This window comes from Sapajus apella, unplaced genomic scaffold (assembly GCF_009761245.1).
Source record: "Sapajus apella isolate SASKATOON/1434 unplaced genomic scaffold, GSC_monkey_1.0 scaffold101, whole genome shotgun sequence".
In the NCBI taxonomy this organism is placed as follows: Eukaryota; Metazoa; Chordata; class Mammalia; order Primates; family Cebidae; genus Sapajus; species Sapajus apella.
This window is the reverse complement of record NW_022437041.1, coordinates 5,609,862-5,627,980: the sequence shown is the minus strand read 5'-3', so window position 1 is coordinate 5,627,980 and position 18,119 is coordinate 5,609,862. Positions and strand designations below refer to the sequence as shown.

The window sequence follows — 18,119 nt, the reverse complement described above, 5'->3', positions numbered from 1 at the left end:
GCTTGAATTCAGGCTTCCTGTTAAATTTCATGTGGCCTGAACCAGGAGAGAGGATTAGGTGTGTTTATATGAGTTTGCTTCCACATGTCCATGCCTTGGGAATTGAGTGCTCAAAGGATATATGTATTTTTAATTAAAGCTCTAAAAGATCGTTTTTAAGGAAGAAAGTTGAGGAAATAAGAATAAAATTCATCAGGAATAAATATCAAGCTTATATGACTATAGTGGTAGTTGTGGAATGGGAATGTGTTTTCAGTGATTAGCAGTTTGGACCAAAATCCTCTCAGCAAAACAGAAAATTCACCCCACCACAGTGGATTTGATAACGTTAGTTTCTTTGCTTTGTTCCAGTTTAATTTCCAGACCAAAAGGTTTTAAATATTTATCATCCAAAATGGTTTGAATTTTAATTCTTATTAGAATTAAAATTGTTTTCAAATAGGCTTGAAATTAATTTCTAAAATAAACTTAGTTTCCGAAATGGAGTTGTTTCTGCTCTTCATAATACAGCAGTTTCCTCTAGCTTTTGGCTAGTGTTCAAAGAGACAGACAAGCCCCTACATTTCTCCTTTTACATTTAGTGAATTTGGTTTATTATTCAGTATTTTAATCATGAGTGTAACATAAAAATCTGGGGTACCTGCCCCCGAGATTTTACAAACATGCAAAAAAAAATGCCAAACTATATCACTGACTTGAAAATACCCATAATGATAACAGTTTTCAGTATGTTTAATATACAGTTAAAAAACTATTATAAAATTTTATTATCACGTAGTCCAGGGAGCTATGTGTTTGTTACGGTCTGAATGTCTCTGTCCCCCAAGATTCATATATTGAAATTCTAACTCCCAAAGTGATAGTATTAGAATGTAAGATTTTGGGGAGGTGATTAGGTCACAAGGATGGAGCTCTTGTGAATGGGATTAGTGCCCTTATGAAGAGAAGCCCAAGACAACTTGTTTGCTCTGCCTACCATGAGAAGACACAGCTAGAAGGCACCATCTATGGACTAGACAAGGGGCCTTCAATGGACACTGAGTCTGCCACTGCCTTGATTTTCCAGCCTCTAGAATAATGAGAAATAAATTTCTGTTGTTTACAAGCTACCCAGTCTATAGCATCTTGTTTATTGGTAATTGAGGATTCACACATGTCAGTAAAAAGCAACTCAGGAAGACCCTGCATACTTTTTACCCAGTGTCCGTCAATGGTAATGTCTTGCAAAACTGTGGAATACTACAGCCAAGATACTGACACTGATACAGTCAAGATACAGAATAGTTCCATTACCGCAAAGATCTCTCATGTTGCCTTTGTATAGCCATCTGTTTTTCTCCCGGTTCTCAACCTCTTCTTAAACCCTGGCGACCACTAATAAGTTCCTTTTTTTTGAGATGCAGTCTCGTTCTGTCACCCAAGCTGAAGTGCAGCGGTGTGATCTGGGCTCACTGTAACCTCTGCCTCCTGGGTACAAGTGATTCTCATGCCTCAGCATCCCGAGTAGCTGGGATTACAGGCATGCACCAGCATACCAGGCTAATTTTTGTAGTTTTAGTAGAGACAGGGTTTTGCCATGATGGTCAGGCTGGTCTCGAACTCCTGGCTTCAAATGATCCATCCACCTCAGCCTCCCAAAGTGCCGAGATTAGAAGTGAGCCACCGCACCAGACCATAGGTTCTTTGTTTATATAATTTTGTTATTGCAAGAAATGGAATCATATATAACTCCACACTTCTCTGGAGATTTATTCAGGTTGTTGTATCAATAGTTTATTTCTTTTTATCACTGACTAATATTCCATGGTATGGATTTTCCAGTTTTGTTAACCATTCATCATTTGAAGGATAGTTAGATTATTTATAGTTTTGGGCTGTTGTAAAATAAGTTACTATAAATATTTGTATACAGGTCTTTCTTTGAACATAAGTCTTTATTTTTCTGGAATATAAGCCCAGGAGTACAATTTCTAGGTTATATAGTAGCTACATATTTAATTTTTTATTTTTTTTTTTCGGTAGTGCTGATTGGTTGGATTGGAGATGAAATCAAAGGGAGTAGAAGCTGTCTTGTGCTGAGTCAGTTCTGGGTGGAGGCCACAAGATCAGATGAGCCAGTGTATCTGTCTGGGTGGTCCCAGCTGATCCATTAAGTGCGGGGTCTGCCAAATATCTCAAGAGCTGATCTTAGGCTTTGCAATGGTGATGTTATCCCCAGGTCACATTTAATTTTATTTTTAAAAGAAGCTACCATATTATTTTCCACAGTGGTGATACCATTTTACATCCCATTAATAATGTATGAGTGAATAATTTCTCCATATTCTTACCAGCATTTAGTATTGTCATTATTGTTTATTTTAGCCATTTTAATAGGGGTGTAGTGACATCTCATTGTGGTTTTAATTTGCATTTCCCTAATGTCTAGTGACGTTGAACATGTTTTAATATGCTGACTTGTCATTCACTTTGGTAAATGTCTGTTCTTATCTTTCATCATTTTGAAATTGGATTGGCTTTTTTTTTCTCTTGAATTGTGAGGGCTCTTTATAGAATCTGTACATAGATTAGTCTTTTGTTGGATGTAGGGTTTGCAAGTATTTTCTCTCATGCTGAGCTTTTTTTCCATCCTTTTTAAAGAGTCCTTCCACAGATAAATTCTTAATTTTAATGAAGTCAATTCATAAATTAAACTTTTATGGATTGTGCTTTTGGTGTTAAGTCTAAGAAGCTTGCATAGACCAAAATCCCATAGAGTTTTCCCTATTGTTTTGTAGAAGTTTTATAGTTTTACATATAAGTCTGTGACCTAATTTGAGTTAATTTTTGTATAAAGTGTAAGGATTAGGTCAAGGCTGTGTTTTGGTTTTCTTTTATTTTTGATCTGCAGATGTGACAATGTTCCAGCATTATTTGTTGAAAACACTATTTTTCCTCCACTGAATTTCTTTTACTCCTTTATAAAAAAATCAGTAGAGTATATTTGGGTTTATTTCTGGGTTCTCTATTCTGTTCCATTGAGCTTTGTGTCAATCCCTCCACCAGTACACAAATTCTTGATTACCGTAGCTACATAAAAAGTCTTTAAATTGGGTAGACGACTTCTTCCCATGTTATTCTTTTTCTAAAGTATTTTAACTGGTCTATTTCCTTTGTATTTTCATATAGACTTTAGAGTAATCTTCTCTGCATCTGTGAAAACCTTGCTGTAATTTTAGTAGAAACTATGTTAAACTTGTATATCAAGTTTGAGAGTTTGATGGTTATGTTATGTAGGGTCTTTCAATCCATAAACATGATGTATCTTTCAATTTATTTAGATCTTTGATTTCTTTCCTCACTGTTTTGTCATTTTGGGCATACAAATCCTGTAGCTGTTTTGCTACATTTACACCAAAATAGTTCATTTGTTTGAGCAATTATAAATAATATTGTCTTACATTTTAGTGCCCTGATTACTGCTATTATATAAACATACAAATGAGTTTTGTACATTTGTTTTGTATCCTGCAACCTTGCTGAACTCATTTTTTGGGGGGATTTTTATGTAGACAATTATGTCATCTGAAAATAGGGAAGGGCAGATTTATTTCTTCTATTCTGTTTTACGTGCTTTTTGTTTCCTTTTAGTGCCTTAATGCAGTGCCTAGAATTTCCAGCTCTATGTTGAATAAGAGTGGTGAAAGCTAATATCCTTTCCCTGTTCCTAATCTTAGACGGAAAGATTTCATTCTTTCACTATTAAGTGTAATGTTAACTGTAGAAATTTTGGAGATGCTCTTTAATAACTTGAGGAGGTTTCCCTTTACCCTTAGTTTTCTGGTATTTTAAAAATCATAAATGAGTGTCAATTTTGTCCAATGCTTTTTCTGAATCAATTGATACGATCATTTAATTTTTCTTCTGTAGTCTGTTTATATGGCAGATTATGTTGATTTTGAAATATTCAAACATCCTTGCATCTATGGGATAAATCCCACTTAGTTATGGTATATAATTTTTAAACATGTTGCTAAATTCTAATTGTTAATAATGTAAAGATTTTTGCCTCTATAGTCAAGAGAGATGGTGGTTTGTAAGATTTTTTTGGTACTATTTTTGTCTGATTTGGTATTAGGATAATACTAGCTTTATACTATGAATTGGGAAGGGTTTGCTACTCCTGCAGTCTCTAAAAGAAATTGTACAGAATTGGTGTTAATTCTTTAAATGCGTGGCAGAATCTTCTAGTGAAACCATCTGGGCTTGGATATTTCTGAGGAATTTGTAATTATGAATAGGTATATGGTTAATTAAATTATTTTATGTTGGGTGAGGGGCGGTAGGCATGCTTTTTGAGTAGTTGGTGTATTGCATCAAAGTTATAAAATTTATATATGTAGAATTGTTCTAAGTATTCTCTTATTATCCTTTTACTGTCTGCAGCATCTGTAGTGATGTTCCATTTCATTCCTGGTATCGGTGATTTATGCCTTCTCCCTTTTTTATTCATCAGTCTTGCTAGATGTTTTTTAATATTACTAACCTGTTAAAAGAACCAGCTCTTTTTTGCATTTCTTTTTCTATTTTTCTGTTTACATTTCCATTGACTTCTAGTTTAATCCTTATTGTTTTCTTCCTTCTGCTTGCTTTGTGTTTATTTCACTCTTCTTTTTCTAGGTTTTGAAGTTGTACTTCAGTTATTGATTTGAAATTGTTTCTTCTTTTATAATGTATGCATTTAGTGCTATAAATTTTTCTCTCAGTGCTATTTTACATGTATCCCACAAATTTTGATATGTTATACTTTCATTTTTATTCAGTTCAAGATATTTTTTAATTTCTTTTGAGACTTATTTTTGATCCATGAACTATCCAAGTATTTGGAGATTTTTCTGTTATTGACTTCTAGCTTGATTCCATTGAAGTTGTAGAACACAGCCTTTATGATTTCAGCTTTTAGAAATTTGTTTAAGTTTGTTCTGATCCAGAATAGGGTCTATTTTGGTACATGTTCCATGGGCACATAAATGTTGATTAGATTCTGTTGCTTGATGGTGTTATTGGGTTATTCTATATTCTTGTTGATTTTCTGTTTAGTTGTTCTATCAATTGTTGAGAAGGGCAGTTGGCTCTCCAGTTATAATTGTGGATATGTCTATTTTTTCTTTTAGTCTGTCAGCTTTTGCTTCATGTATTTTGCATACTCTGTAATTTTTGCATATGCACTTAGAATTGCTTTGCTTTTTTTTTTTTGTGGATTAATACTTTAATTGTTGTAGAATATCATATTCCTCTCTGTCTCTGGTAACTTTCTTTGTTTGAAGTCTCCTTTGTCTGATATTAGCATAACCATTACTGCTTTCCTTTTATTAATGTTTACATGATATTTCTTTTTACATCCTTTAACTCTTAAACTTTCTGTGTCATCATATTTAGTTTGTAGACAGCATATTTGGGTCATATTTTGAAGTCTATTTTGCCAATCGCTGTCTTTTAATTAGTGTATTTAGGCCACCTAAATTTAGTGCCATTATTGGTATGTTAGGTCCTAGTCTGCTGTTTTATTTCTAATTTCCTTTGGTTGCTGCTTCTGTTTTATCCCCCTACCTTTCTGAGGTTACTTAAACATTTTTTAGAATTACATTTGGACTTAACCAGAGTTTTTGATATATCTTTTTGTATAGCTTTTAAAGTATTTGCTGTAGATATTACATTGTGTGTGTGCGTGTGTGTGTACAATATGTGCACGTGTGTATTCATTTTAAATTTGAAGAATAGAATCATTGCTTTTTCTCTTTCCCCTTCTCCCACTTATAATCATCTTCAATCCTTTATATCAATTGAGAACTACATTAAACAATGTTACTATTTTTGTGTCCCCAACCAAACATGACGAAGCAGAGAAGAAAAGAATATTATTTTTAGTCATGTTTTTGCTTACTGTGTTCTTTCAGCCTTTTTGATATTTCTAGGTCTTTCTTTTGATTCCTTTCTATTCGGAAAACTTTCTTTACCTATTCTTTTGGGGTAGGTTTTCTGATGATGAATTCTCTTACTTTTCCTTCATCTGAGAATGACTTAATTTCTTCGTTATTTCTAAAAGATGTTTGCATTGGGTTGGTAATTGTTTTCTTTGAGGGCTAGAAAAATATTGTGCCACTTATTATTGGTCTCCATACTTTCTTATGAGAAAGCCACTGTCAATTTATTTTTTCATATAGATAATGCATCATTTCCCTTTTGTTGCTTTTAAGATATTTTTGCCTTTAGTCTTCAGAAGTTTGACTATGATGTATCCTGCTATGAATTTCTTTGGGCTTATCCTGGCTGAAATCCACTCAGCTTCTTACATTTATAGTTTTGTCTTTGGCCAAATTTGGGAAGTTTTCAGCCATTATTTTTGTGAGAACTTTTTTCTTCCTGTCCACTCTTCCTCTTCCTCTGAAACTGACGTCATGAATAATGGATCTGTTGTTATAGTATTACAGATGCCAGAGGCTTTTTTTTTAACAGTTTATTTTCTCTTTGTTGTTAAGATTAGGTAATTTTTTTTTTTTTTTTTGAGGTGGAATCTCACACTATTGTCCAGGCTGGAGTGCAATGGCGTGGTTTCAGCTCACTGCAACCTCCACCTTCAGGGTTTAAGTGATTCTCCAGTCTCGGCCTCCCAAGTGGCTGGGATTACAGGCACTCGCCACGATACCTGGCAAATTTTTTGTATTTTTAGTAGAGACGGGATTTCACTATGTTGGCCAGGCTGGTCTCGATCTCCTGATCTCATGATCCGCCCCCCCTTAGCCTCCCAAAGTGCTAGGATTACAGGCGTGAGCCACGGCTCCTGGACTAAGATTGGGTCATTTTTATTGTCCTATGTTTCTTTACATGACTATTTCCTCTGTCCCTTTCATTCTGCCTTTGAGCCCATCCAATAAATTTTTTGTTTTAGTTATTTTATTTTTTCAGTTCTAAAATTTCTATTGAGTTTTTCTTTACATTTTCTCTTTCTTTGCTGATACTTTCTGTTTACTTGCTGTAACTTTTTTTTTTTCACTTAAATGTGTTTGTAATTGCTCATTAAAGCATTTTTATAATGCCTGCTTTAAAATGTCACATAATTCTTCTTTTTCTGAGACAGAGTCTCACTGTATTGCCCAGGCTGGAGTACAATCACATGCAACCTCTATCTCCTAGGTTCAAGTGATTCTCCTTCCTCAGCCTCCTCAGTAGCTGGGATTGCAGGCATGTGCCCATGCCTGGCTAATTTTTAGTAGAGATGGAGTTTTGCCATGATGACCAGGCTGGTTTCAAACTTCTGGTATCAAGTGATCCACCTGCCTTGGCCTCCCAGTGTTGAGATTACATGCATGAGCCATCACGCCCGCCTAAAATGTCGATTATTCAAATATATCTGACATCTCTGTTTTGGCATTCATTGAAGATGTTTCTTCATTCAGTTGGAGATCTTTCTGGTTCTTGGTATAATGAGTGATCTTTGAAATTTGGACATTTTCAGTATTTTGTTATGAGGGAACTGCCTTGTTATTTCCATGTGGAAACAGAAGTTCAGACTCCCAGTTCACCCTCCATAACGCCTGACAAGGGGCTTCTCATTACTTCTGGGTGGGGATGGGAGTTCAAGCTCCTCACTAGGTCTCCACTGATACCTTCCTGGCTTGGAGGATAGGAATATCTTATCATTGTTTCCCACATGGCCTTCACTGACATGACATCGTGGGAGGAGACTCACTACCACTGCTGGGTGCTAAAAATCCTGACTTTTTACTAGGTCTCCTGCAACACCAGATCAGCAAGGATGGGGGTAGGAAAAGGGGAGATTTACTTCCTACTGCAGGTGAAAGTCTAGACTCCCTAGTTGGCCTTCTCTGAAACTACCCTGTTAGGGTAGAAACATTGGGATACCTTTTTTGTTTTATTTTGTTTTGTTGTTTGTTTTTGTTTTTGAGAGATGGAGTCTTGCTCTGTCACCCAGGCTGGAGTGCAGTAATGCAATCTTGGCTCACTGTAACCTCTGCCTCCTGGGTTCAAGCGATTCCCTTGTCTCAGCTTCCCAAGTAGCTGGGACTACAGGCATGTGCCACCATGCCCAGCTAATATCTGTATTTTTTTAGTAGAGATGGGGTTTCGTTCTATGTTGGCCAGGTTGGCCTCGAACTCCTGACCTCAGGTGATCTGCCTGCTTTGGCCTCCCAAAGTGCTGGGATTATAGGCGTGAGCCACTGGGCCCAGCCTTGGGCTACCTTGTTACCGCCTGATGAGTAACAGAATAACAGCTTACCACTTCGTGGCTAAATGAACCATAGGACATCTTCCTTTCTGTATTGAAGGAATTATATCTGAATTCTGTTATTCTCTTATCCTTTGGCTAAAGAGAAAGGGCTTTGGTTGGAACTTTTTTTGGTTTGCACTTGGTGTTTCTGGACTACCCGCTTATTCCCCTCCAAGTGAGAGATGTATGAGGCAAACAAACAAAAATTTCAGTGAACTCATTACCATGTCATTTCTTTAGTCGCTATGTTCTTAGCTAGTCTGCCTTTTTGACTCTACTTTTTAGAATCTTATGCTTGTTTTCCACATAATGCCCAGGGATTTTAATTGTATGTAATGGGATGAATGGGGGAAAGCGCACCTACCCATATTCTTCAAAGTAGAAGTACTCTATCATAGGTTTTTAAAACATGATTTTGACCTCTGTCCTTAGGAAGATGTGCTTTCATTTCTTGTATCAGTTTGACCAGTTGCTTCTAAACAGCTTTAGCAATATGATAAGGTGAATCACCTATTGTAAAGCTGAAGGGGCCTTCTTGCCATAAGAGGTCTTTGGAAGCTGAAAGCCTCTCCAATGCCTTGTAATAAGAGACAGACCTTACTTTATTCTACATCTAAGTTAGGATCCCCCCAGCATGTGTCCACACGCATCTCTCACCAGCATCTCACGTTCCTCTCCAGTCTATTCTCCAGCAGAAAGTCATTTGGTGGAGTACACATTAGTTCAATTCAGTTTTGATGATGCTGAGAGACATGGGTATATTTTGCTAAGGAATTTGTGTGTTTTAGATTCCAGTCTTGTCCCCTTCTCCACAGGTATCATTTTAAGAAAGTCATAATCAGAAGGATAAATGATCCATATCTTCCTTCGGAGCTGCACGTAAAGACACTTTTATTTTTGCCCTTCTCCCAAAGATGAAAGGTGTAATGAGTACACTGTAAATGACTGAATGAGCTACAAGTCAATTGCTCTGAACTCCGTATTAATCCCACTTTTAACACAGAAAGGAAGATGTCCTATGGTTCATTTAGCCACCAAGTGGTATAAGCTGTTATTCTGTTATTCTCCAGAATTATAAAGGATTGCAAAACTTAATGTGTAAAAGACAGGCAATAAAATGCTGGGCTGCCAAGCAAAGAAGACACTTTTAGTAATTTAAAGGAAGCCATGTATAGAAGGAACTAGAAACTTACTCCTCAGTTCAAAATACAATTGAGATATATGTTCCCGCTCCTCTCACCAGAATATTACACCGAAATTTTAAAAGATGTATTTTGAAAAACTTTTGCAAAGATAAACTTCTCTAATAGGTTTGGAGTAATATGAACATTTCCAATTTCTGTTTTAGTCACTTCTATAAATTAGCTCATGAGTGGATCAGGCAGAGAAAGTACTCAGGAAGTGGAGGTGGTAGACTTTATGTTGGCCCACCTGCAGCCTCCAGACCCTCTGTGCTGTGACGGTAACACTTGGAGGGGTTATGGCAATATATGCTTATAAAACTGTGTTTTCACTGAAAGCCTGGTGCATTGCAGGATGGTAATTCAGATAATTCACCAGAGAGTGCCCCTCAGGGCAACAGTAAGTATACTGCAGAAATGTCTAGACCTCTAAGCTGTTTCCTTGAAGTTCTGAAGTTACGGAAAGAGGGAAGGAAAATAACATGCTATCAACACAAACCTGAACATGGTATGTCTAGAAAGGGAAGGGTGGTGACGGAGGGCAGTGAGGGTATCATGATTCAGGGAAGTGCGGTGGGCCAGGCGGCTGCCGTGAAGCAGTATAGGCAAGTCGGCAGATGGGCAGCAAGCTGTGACCTAGTGATGGACAAACGATGCCCTGCCAAAAAGCAGACTCGAAGCTTGCCTCACTGGCTGTCTTACAGAATCTGAACTCAGGTCAGGGAATGTTCTCTGTGCCTTTGTTTGCTTTAATGTAAGTGTGCTAGCTAACGATCAAGAATGAGCCTTTGACCCACAGAAATCTAATTCAAAGCTAAACCCTGTCACTACAAAGTCCGGCTTGTTTTCTTACTTCTACACAGCTGTTTTTCCTCATCTTTCAAAAGAGAGATAAAGGCATCTCTCTTATAGGGTTGCGGCAGTCGTTAAATGTGATAATGTATTGAAATGCTTGGCACACGCTAAGAATAATAACTGATAATATCTGTCATCATCATCATTGTTTATCTGAAATAAGTTGTTCTATAGCTTGTTCCAATCGTGATAGTTCTTCAAAAGTAAGCTTCAGACAAACTAACATAATCTGATAACTTGTGGGGTAACAGTATTTTCTTAAGTATGTGTGAATGATGGTGCATTAGCTTTGTCTGCTCCTTGATAAATTCTTGTTTAAAAGTGGCTCCTGGGCCGGGCGCGGTGGCTCACGCCTGTAATCCTAGCACTTTGGGAGGCCGAGGTGGGTGGATCACCTGAGGTCAGGAGTTCAAGACCAGCCTGGCCATCTTGGTGAAACCCTATCTTTATTTAAAAAAAAAAAAAAAAACAGTGGCTCTTGGATACATGCTCCCTAGATAAAGGCCATGGTAGCATTTGACTCCTATGCAGAAATACTTCTGCTGCAGAAGTTTCCTGCCAAATCATCAAAGTTTTAGAAGACAGTATTTTCAGCCAACAAAGCACATAAAAGAGGTGAAGTTTTGGAGGCAAGGCCAAGCACAGGTGGGAAACGGGTGATTAGCAAATGCTGTTGAAAATGATTCACATATTAACCTTATGCTTTTCCCTTGAAGTCAGAGGAGAAAGTTGGTTTAAATGATAACTGAAGTTCACCATCTAGATTTGGAGCATTGCACTGTGGTGGGAAAGATGGGCCGACCACAGCCCTCAGCTTTCTCCATTCCCCAGGCGAACCTTGGTCTTTGCTCTGTAAACCATCTGAAAATGAGGTCCTCCCTTCCAAGGTGCACTTGCCCCAGGGCTTAGCTTCTGACCACAATCCACAGGTTCTGCCAGGACTTTGTTTAAGGCTCTTCCCTTGCAGTTGCTGGCCTGGATGCCATTAACACAGATTCATTTGTCCCAGGAACCTGGCCTCTTCCAGCCCCTTGGGCCTTGTCTCCCTCCCTGCCTGTCCTCGGAACCTCCTCCCCAGGGTAATCAGCAGTAAAAGCACTTAGGTTTCTTTCTCTGCATGATCTGCACTATGCCTTGGACAGAACTGCTTAGCAGTGCTTGGAGCACACACACTGTAAAGGAATTTGGGGATATGCTAATGAAGAAGCCCATAACCAAAAGCAAGAAGATTCACAATCAAATTGCAATAAATCTTCAGAGGCTCCTTAAACAACAAGACACACAGGAAAAGCCTGACTGTTGGAAAAACTGCTTTGCAAATGAATGGTACGGCTGCTGAATCTTTGAAAAGACAGCAATACTCTCAGAAGCACTCACCTAACCACGTATTAGCCCAAATGACTGGCCGATGAATGATAGTGCCGTGTGTACAATCTCCCTCAGAAGAGTTTCTGGAAGGATTTGGGTTTAAATGCTGAAGTGGAAAGTAAATAAAACGTTCCAATTTGCTCTTCCCTCTACCTCCTCATCCGACTGCCCCTGCCCCATTTCCCAAATTTGTATTCTCTCCTGTTGCTTTGCCTACATCAACAGTCTTGAATAGAACAGAGTTGCTAAGTAACATGCAACTCCATCACATTTTCATCCTGAAAGACCAAATTAGTACATCAATGAATGCCATTTCTGTATGATGACAATGAGTATGATTCATAAGTTAAGATTTTGAGGTTAAAAAGGAATCACAAGAAGCGAAATAATTCTGAACAAATTCATATGATGGTTTGAAGAGCTCCATCTATGCACTATTTGTTGGATTCATTGAAGCTTAGGAGGGACTACATTATGTTAGATGAATTTTTTTTTTTTAATTTTTTTTTTTTAAAGACGGAGTTTCACCATGTTTGGTCAGGCTGGTCTTGAACTCCCAACCTCAGTTGATCCGCCGGCCTTGGCCTCCAAAGTGCTTGGATTACAGGTGTGAGCCACCATGCCCGGCCTAGATGAAATTTTAAAGTGGCATTTCTCCTCAGGAAAACTCACAGGTTCGAAAGTATATGTGGGAACAATTTTCTCATTACTGATAACATAACAAAGTTTTATTTTCCTGATCGAGTCTTCAATCGGTGACCCAGAGGCATAGCAGAACCAGACAATAGTTTATGTCATTCCAGGTTAAATGCTGATCCTCTCCATGCCAGATTTAGGCTTTATAAATAAAGAGCAATAACTTTCTCTTCTCAGTCGCAGACAGCGTGTTGCTTAGCTGTTTGATTCGATGACAAGAAGATATAGGAGTGTTCCAACTTAACAGTTGGCACTTTTTTTTTAAGACCCCTTTTTCTATTTACTTTAAGCCTAGTTCTTAAAACTCCAGTGGACCTTAGGATTAATGGTAACAGAAAATCATGGAATCTAAAAGTGAGGTGGGTTAGGACACACCATGCTTCTCCGAAGGCTGTGACTTGCCCATGGTGCCGTGAGTGGGAGCTGAATTAATGGTTAGGGATTTGCAGATTTAGGTTCTGTATTCCTTCTGGTTATAGATGGAAAAGTAAGAAACAGAGATGGACGCTCCTATACAAGTGAGCGAAACATAAATTCCTCAGTGACTGTTCGGCTCAGATCCAAAGAACTTCATTTTGAGAACTGAAGACAAACTGGGCTGGTTTATAGCCAAATTCCACTTTGGTCGGAGGTCACCTCAATTCCCCACTCGGCCTCACACCTGAATGTTCAACTATACAGACAACAATGCTGGTCACTCAGCCTTTTCAGGCAGCTCGAAGCGTGGGCGTTTATCAAGAAAGAGTTTCGGCTCCAGGATCAGATCAATTCCTAGCTCCGCTGTTTACTGGCTGTGTGACTTTAGGCCAACTGCTCAACTTCTCTCTGTAATACATTATACTTTTTACCTCTTGTGAGGATTATGAGTTGGCATATGTAAAGTAAAGAAGAGCGTTGGATCCCTGTTAAAAGCTCAGAAAATACTAACTCTTATCCTTTCATTGGATGATCTGACTTTCAAAAGACCTCTCCAATCAGAGCTGCAAGGGGACGTAGAGTCATCCAGCACAGTGCCCTTATTTTACACATGAGAACACTGAGGACCAGAGAAAGGAAGTGGCTTCTGAGTTGACTGGTGACAGATCCAGGTCTCCCAATTGCTAGTTCAGGGTTTTCTTGTTTTATTTTGTTTATGTTTTCTTGCGCTAGTCTTCCTGTAAATCAATTTCTGCCCTTCTGAATAGATGACTTCTCACCTCCACTCCACCACCGGGGTTCAAGGGTTAAGCCACCGTGATTGCTCTCCGATGTCACTGCAATAACAGACTAACTCATTTCCCTGCTCCTGCTCTTGCCTTTTTCAATCTGTTTTCAACTTAGCAGCTTAGAGTGCTTTACTGCACAGTATTATGTCCTCTGCCACTTCATCTCTCACTAGTCTTACTCATTCAACTTGTTGCCTTACCCTCCTTACTGTTTCTTGTACATGCTGGGCACACCCTCCAATCTCAGGTGTTTTTCTTTCTTTGTTTTTTTTTTAAGATGGAGTTTTGCTCTTGTCACCCAAGCTGGAGTACAACGGCGCAATCTCAGCTCACTGCAACCTCCGCCTCCCAGGTTCAAGCAATTCTCCTGCCTCAGCCTCCTGAATAGCTGGGACTACAGGCACTCACCACCATGCCTGGCTAATTTTTTGTATTTTTAGTAGAAACAGAGTTTCACCATGTTAGCCCGGCTGCTCTTGAACTCCTGACCTTAGGTGATCTACCCACCTCAGCCTCCCAAAGTGCTGGGATTATAGGCATGAGCCACTGCGCCTGGCCCAATCTCGGGTTTTACATGTGCTGCTTTCTTTTCCCTTCCTTGGGATGCTTTACCCCAGATATCTGCATGATATGCTCCCTCCTCTGGCACTTTCCATTTTCCCATTGCACTTTCTCCCCTCATGGCATTTACTACTTTATAACATATCCTGTATTTCCTCAGGTAATATTTGCTTACCTTAGCAGAATGCAAACATTATGAGGGTATTGCTCACTCATGGCTGTATCTCCAATGTCTAGAATGACGACCGGCACAGAGGAGGTGCCCGGTACATGTCGGATGAGTGCATGAATGAGCAATGTGTCGATAGCATTTGTGGGATGTTCAAAAGAATGCTTCCTCAGGTGTTTTTGTCATATAATAAAACTAAGGCTGTGTTCTCCCCTTAATTAAATATGCAGTGGCCGGGGACTTCCCAACACATAAAAATTTACCTCTTTTCTAAAAAAATTATAACCTGGTAATTTTGTATTTGCATAGCTAAACCAACCAACCTCTGTCTTTCTTGAGTTAATTGTTAGGAAATACTCTGCAAAGCCAAGCCAAAACAACAACCCCTTTCCTAAAACTCTGTAAAGAATGTATTTCCATTCTGGTGAATCAGGAGAAAGTACACATGTTCTCTTTCTGGGCTCTTAGAGAAACTTCAAAGAAAACAAAATGTAGACAGGAGGTCAGCTCTCATGAATCAGATTTCATCTTGACAGGCTTTTTATAGACCTATGACAAAGTAGAGCCCTGAAAATTGTGTTAGGTAATGGGGATTCTGACAGACCCTTTAACTATGTGGAACTAGGAGGTTCTGCTATAATTCTGCTGCTTCAGATGAAAATTTCAAGTGTTTTCATTAGGTACAACAGCTGTTTCTATTACAGATAACAGATCTCAGAGGTGGTGATGCTGATATCAACTTCTACTGGGCTCAGAACACAGTGTAGCTTGTACAATTAGTTTTTTTTTTTTAATTATTTTTTTTCTGCACACTCAAATTAACTCCGTAGCAGTAAAAGGAAATTACTTACTTGCTACCGGAATTGTCTGAATGTGATACGATCATCTTTTGTAGAGTCACATTAACCAAATTAAAAGCCCTTGGGAAAATATTGGCGCCCTGTTCCTTCCCATTCACATCTTCCTGAAGCCTCTCATTTAGAAAGTGATGAGCATTATCAGGGCTTTTAATTTGGAAAGACTGGCTGCTCACCAGTGAGTCTTTCTAGATACCCAGTGGTTGGGCAGAGTGGCTGTACTGTGTTTCAGCCTTGGAGGTCTTGACTTTATTGTCCCCCGGCTTGCTTGAAGGTATGACTTCTAGCCTGGGACACACAGCCACAGTCATGCTATTGTACAGTGTTTCCACGATGGTGCCATCATTTTATTCCCTCATCGAATGCACACATTAGTCCTTCATTGAGAGGAGGTGGACTGATTTCTCCATCCCTTAGAACATAAGCTGGCCTGTGACTGATTAGCAGAATGTGGTGGCAGTTGCTGTGCCCGTTCTGGGCTTACCCTTTAAGGGGATTGATGGTTTCTACTACCTTTCTCTTAAAATACTCCCCTTCTTGACACCAAGCTACCATGTTGTTTAAAGCCTAATTCATATGGAGAGGCCATATTTAGGTACTCCAGTCAACTACCTAGGGTTATTAGGTAGTTGTGTCAACTGTAAGCCACGTAAGTGAACCATCTGAAGTTCAGTCCATTTTAGCCTTCAGATGACTCCAGCCCCATGCATGGAAGCCTTTTTTTTTTTTTTTGAGATGGAGTTTCACTCTTGTTACCCCGGCTGGAGTGCAATGGCGTGATCTCGGCTCACCACAACCTCCGCCTCCTGGGTTCAAGCAATTCTCCTGCCTCAGCCTCCCGAGTAGGTGGGATCACAGGTGCATGCCACCATGCCCAGCTAATTTTTGTATTTTTAGTAGAGATGGGGTTTCACCATGTTGACTAGGATGGTCTTGATCTCTTGACCTCATGATCCACCCACCTAAGCCTCCCAAAGTGCTGGGATTATAGGTGTGAGCCACCGTGTCTGGCCTCATGGAAGCCATTTAACTGAACTCCATGAGAGGCATTGAGTAAGAGCCACCTACAGGAATCTGATCAACCCATAGAACTAACTGTGAGATAATTTCGACTTGTTTTAAACTGCTACATTGGGAGTGATTTGGGTTGTAATACAGCAATAGACTAGTGGCAAAATAGTGACAAATCCATCACAGGACGTGCTCCTATGAACATGGGTATCAAAGACATTTCAAGTGAGGTGAAATCAGTGGTAGTTTACATGACATAGACAGATGTCATGGTAATCCTTATTCTACTTTTTTAGCTGGTCCCTAGAAGTTAATAATTGGATTATTGTTCTATTATCATTTGGATTTTTAAATACAAATATTTACCCTACAAATGCAGTTTTTTTGGGAGAGGTAATGCTCTACACCAGAGTACATCAAATGCCTTTTTTTTTTTTTAGATGAAGTCTTGGTCTGTTGCCCAGGCTAGATTGCAGTGGCGCGATCTCGGCTCACTGCAACCTCCGCCTCCCTGGTTCAAGCGATTCTCCTGCCTCAGCCTCCTGAGTAGCTGGGATTACAGGCGTGCAAGACCACACCCAGCTAATTTTTATATTTTTAGTAGAGTTGGGGTTTCACCATGTTGGTCAGGCTGGTCTCAAACTCCTGGAACTTGTGATCTGCCTGCCTCTGCCTCCTAAAGTGCTGGGATTACAGGCGTGAGCCCCCATGCCCAGCCAGCAAATGTTTTCTGATGGTGCTAGATAGTAAATATTTTAGACTTTGTGAGCTATTACAGTTTTTGTGGCAACTACTTAACTCAGCCAAGCTGATCTAGATAATATGTAAATAAATGGCATGGCTGCGTGAAATAAACTTTATTGACAAAGATAGATAACACGATATATTTGACCTGCAGACTAGTTTGTTGACCCCTGTTCTTTTTTTTTTTTTTTTCTTTAAGATGGGGTTTCTCCATGATGGCCAGGCTGGTCTTGAATTCCTGACCTCAGGTGATCCACCCACCTCGACCTCCCAAAGTGCTAGGATTACAGGCGTGAGCCACCGCGCCCGGCGACCCCTGTTCTAAACAACTATTTCTATAGCCAACAGAGACATGTGATGATATGTCTTGATTATCATCAAGATCGCGTTTGGCTGCTGTATCTCTGATTCCTCTTGCCAGTCCTTCCTAGTGTCTGTCACAGGCGTCTCCTGCTAAGTTTGAAATGTGCTCCTCAAGTCCTTCTTCTCTCCTTACTCTATTATACTCTTTCTGAGCCATGATTTCAGCTAATGACAATTTGCCAGTGACTAAGAGATATCTATCTTTATCTAGCCTTTTATCCAGAACCCCAGGCTTTTGTATTTCCTGTTGGTTGTCTTGCCAGCACCCTATGTTCCATGTACTTTTGTGCTAGCTGTTAACCTATAGTCTTGCAGCCCCAAATCCAAATAAAATATAATCACTGTATGATAACTATGGCTGGGACTCTGCAGTTCCGTTTCTTTTTTTGACAGCTGTAGATTCTGTCAGTAGACGGCATTAGAGGAGAAAGAAGGAACTTGCGTCTTCTTTGCTTCTTTGTTATTTCTGTCCCCTTTCGGGTTCCTGGGAGTACCTCTTCAACAAAACTTCAATCAGAAACATACTTTCTTTTCTGTAGTAGCAGTCAAATCTAGCTTTTCCAAAAGTTACAAACCACAGCCATTACTACCCACCTCCCCCATCACTTCCCTCTGCGCCAGTGGGTTAGTGGCCCCTCCTTGGAGGTTTGGGTCCCAGCCCTTCAGGAATCCAAGCTTAGGGACACTGAGGGACACTGATCAGCTGAGCAGCACCTTCTAGTCGGCGGTCTGAGCTTTGGCTTGGTAAGGTCCCTGCTCCCAGTCCTGAGTTTTAGCCATTTCAATTTCTCTGATTCCCCAGCCCTAAGACATGGTAGTTGCTTTCTTTAATGGCTTTCT

At 39.4% G+C, this 18,119-nt stretch overlaps 1 protein-coding gene across 2 annotated transcripts in view; it reads right to left on the bottom strand.

Moving 5' to 3' along the window:
- SPATA16 (spermatogenesis associated 16) overlaps positions 1–18,119 on the bottom strand; it is a 237,335-nt gene that overhangs the window by 4,441 nt on the left and 214,775 nt on the right. The window contains exon 11 of one of the 2 annotated variants that reach the window (XM_032258286.1): positions 8,751–9,204. The exons of the other annotated variant lie outside the window; for it this stretch is intronic. Within the exon in view, the coding sequence (XP_032114177.1) occupies positions 9,088–9,204 (117 nt within the window). The 3' untranslated portion in view covers positions 8,751–9,087. Of the gene's footprint in view, positions 1–8,750; positions 9,205–18,119 lie in introns of those variants that run through there. 2 annotated transcript variants of the gene reach the window in all.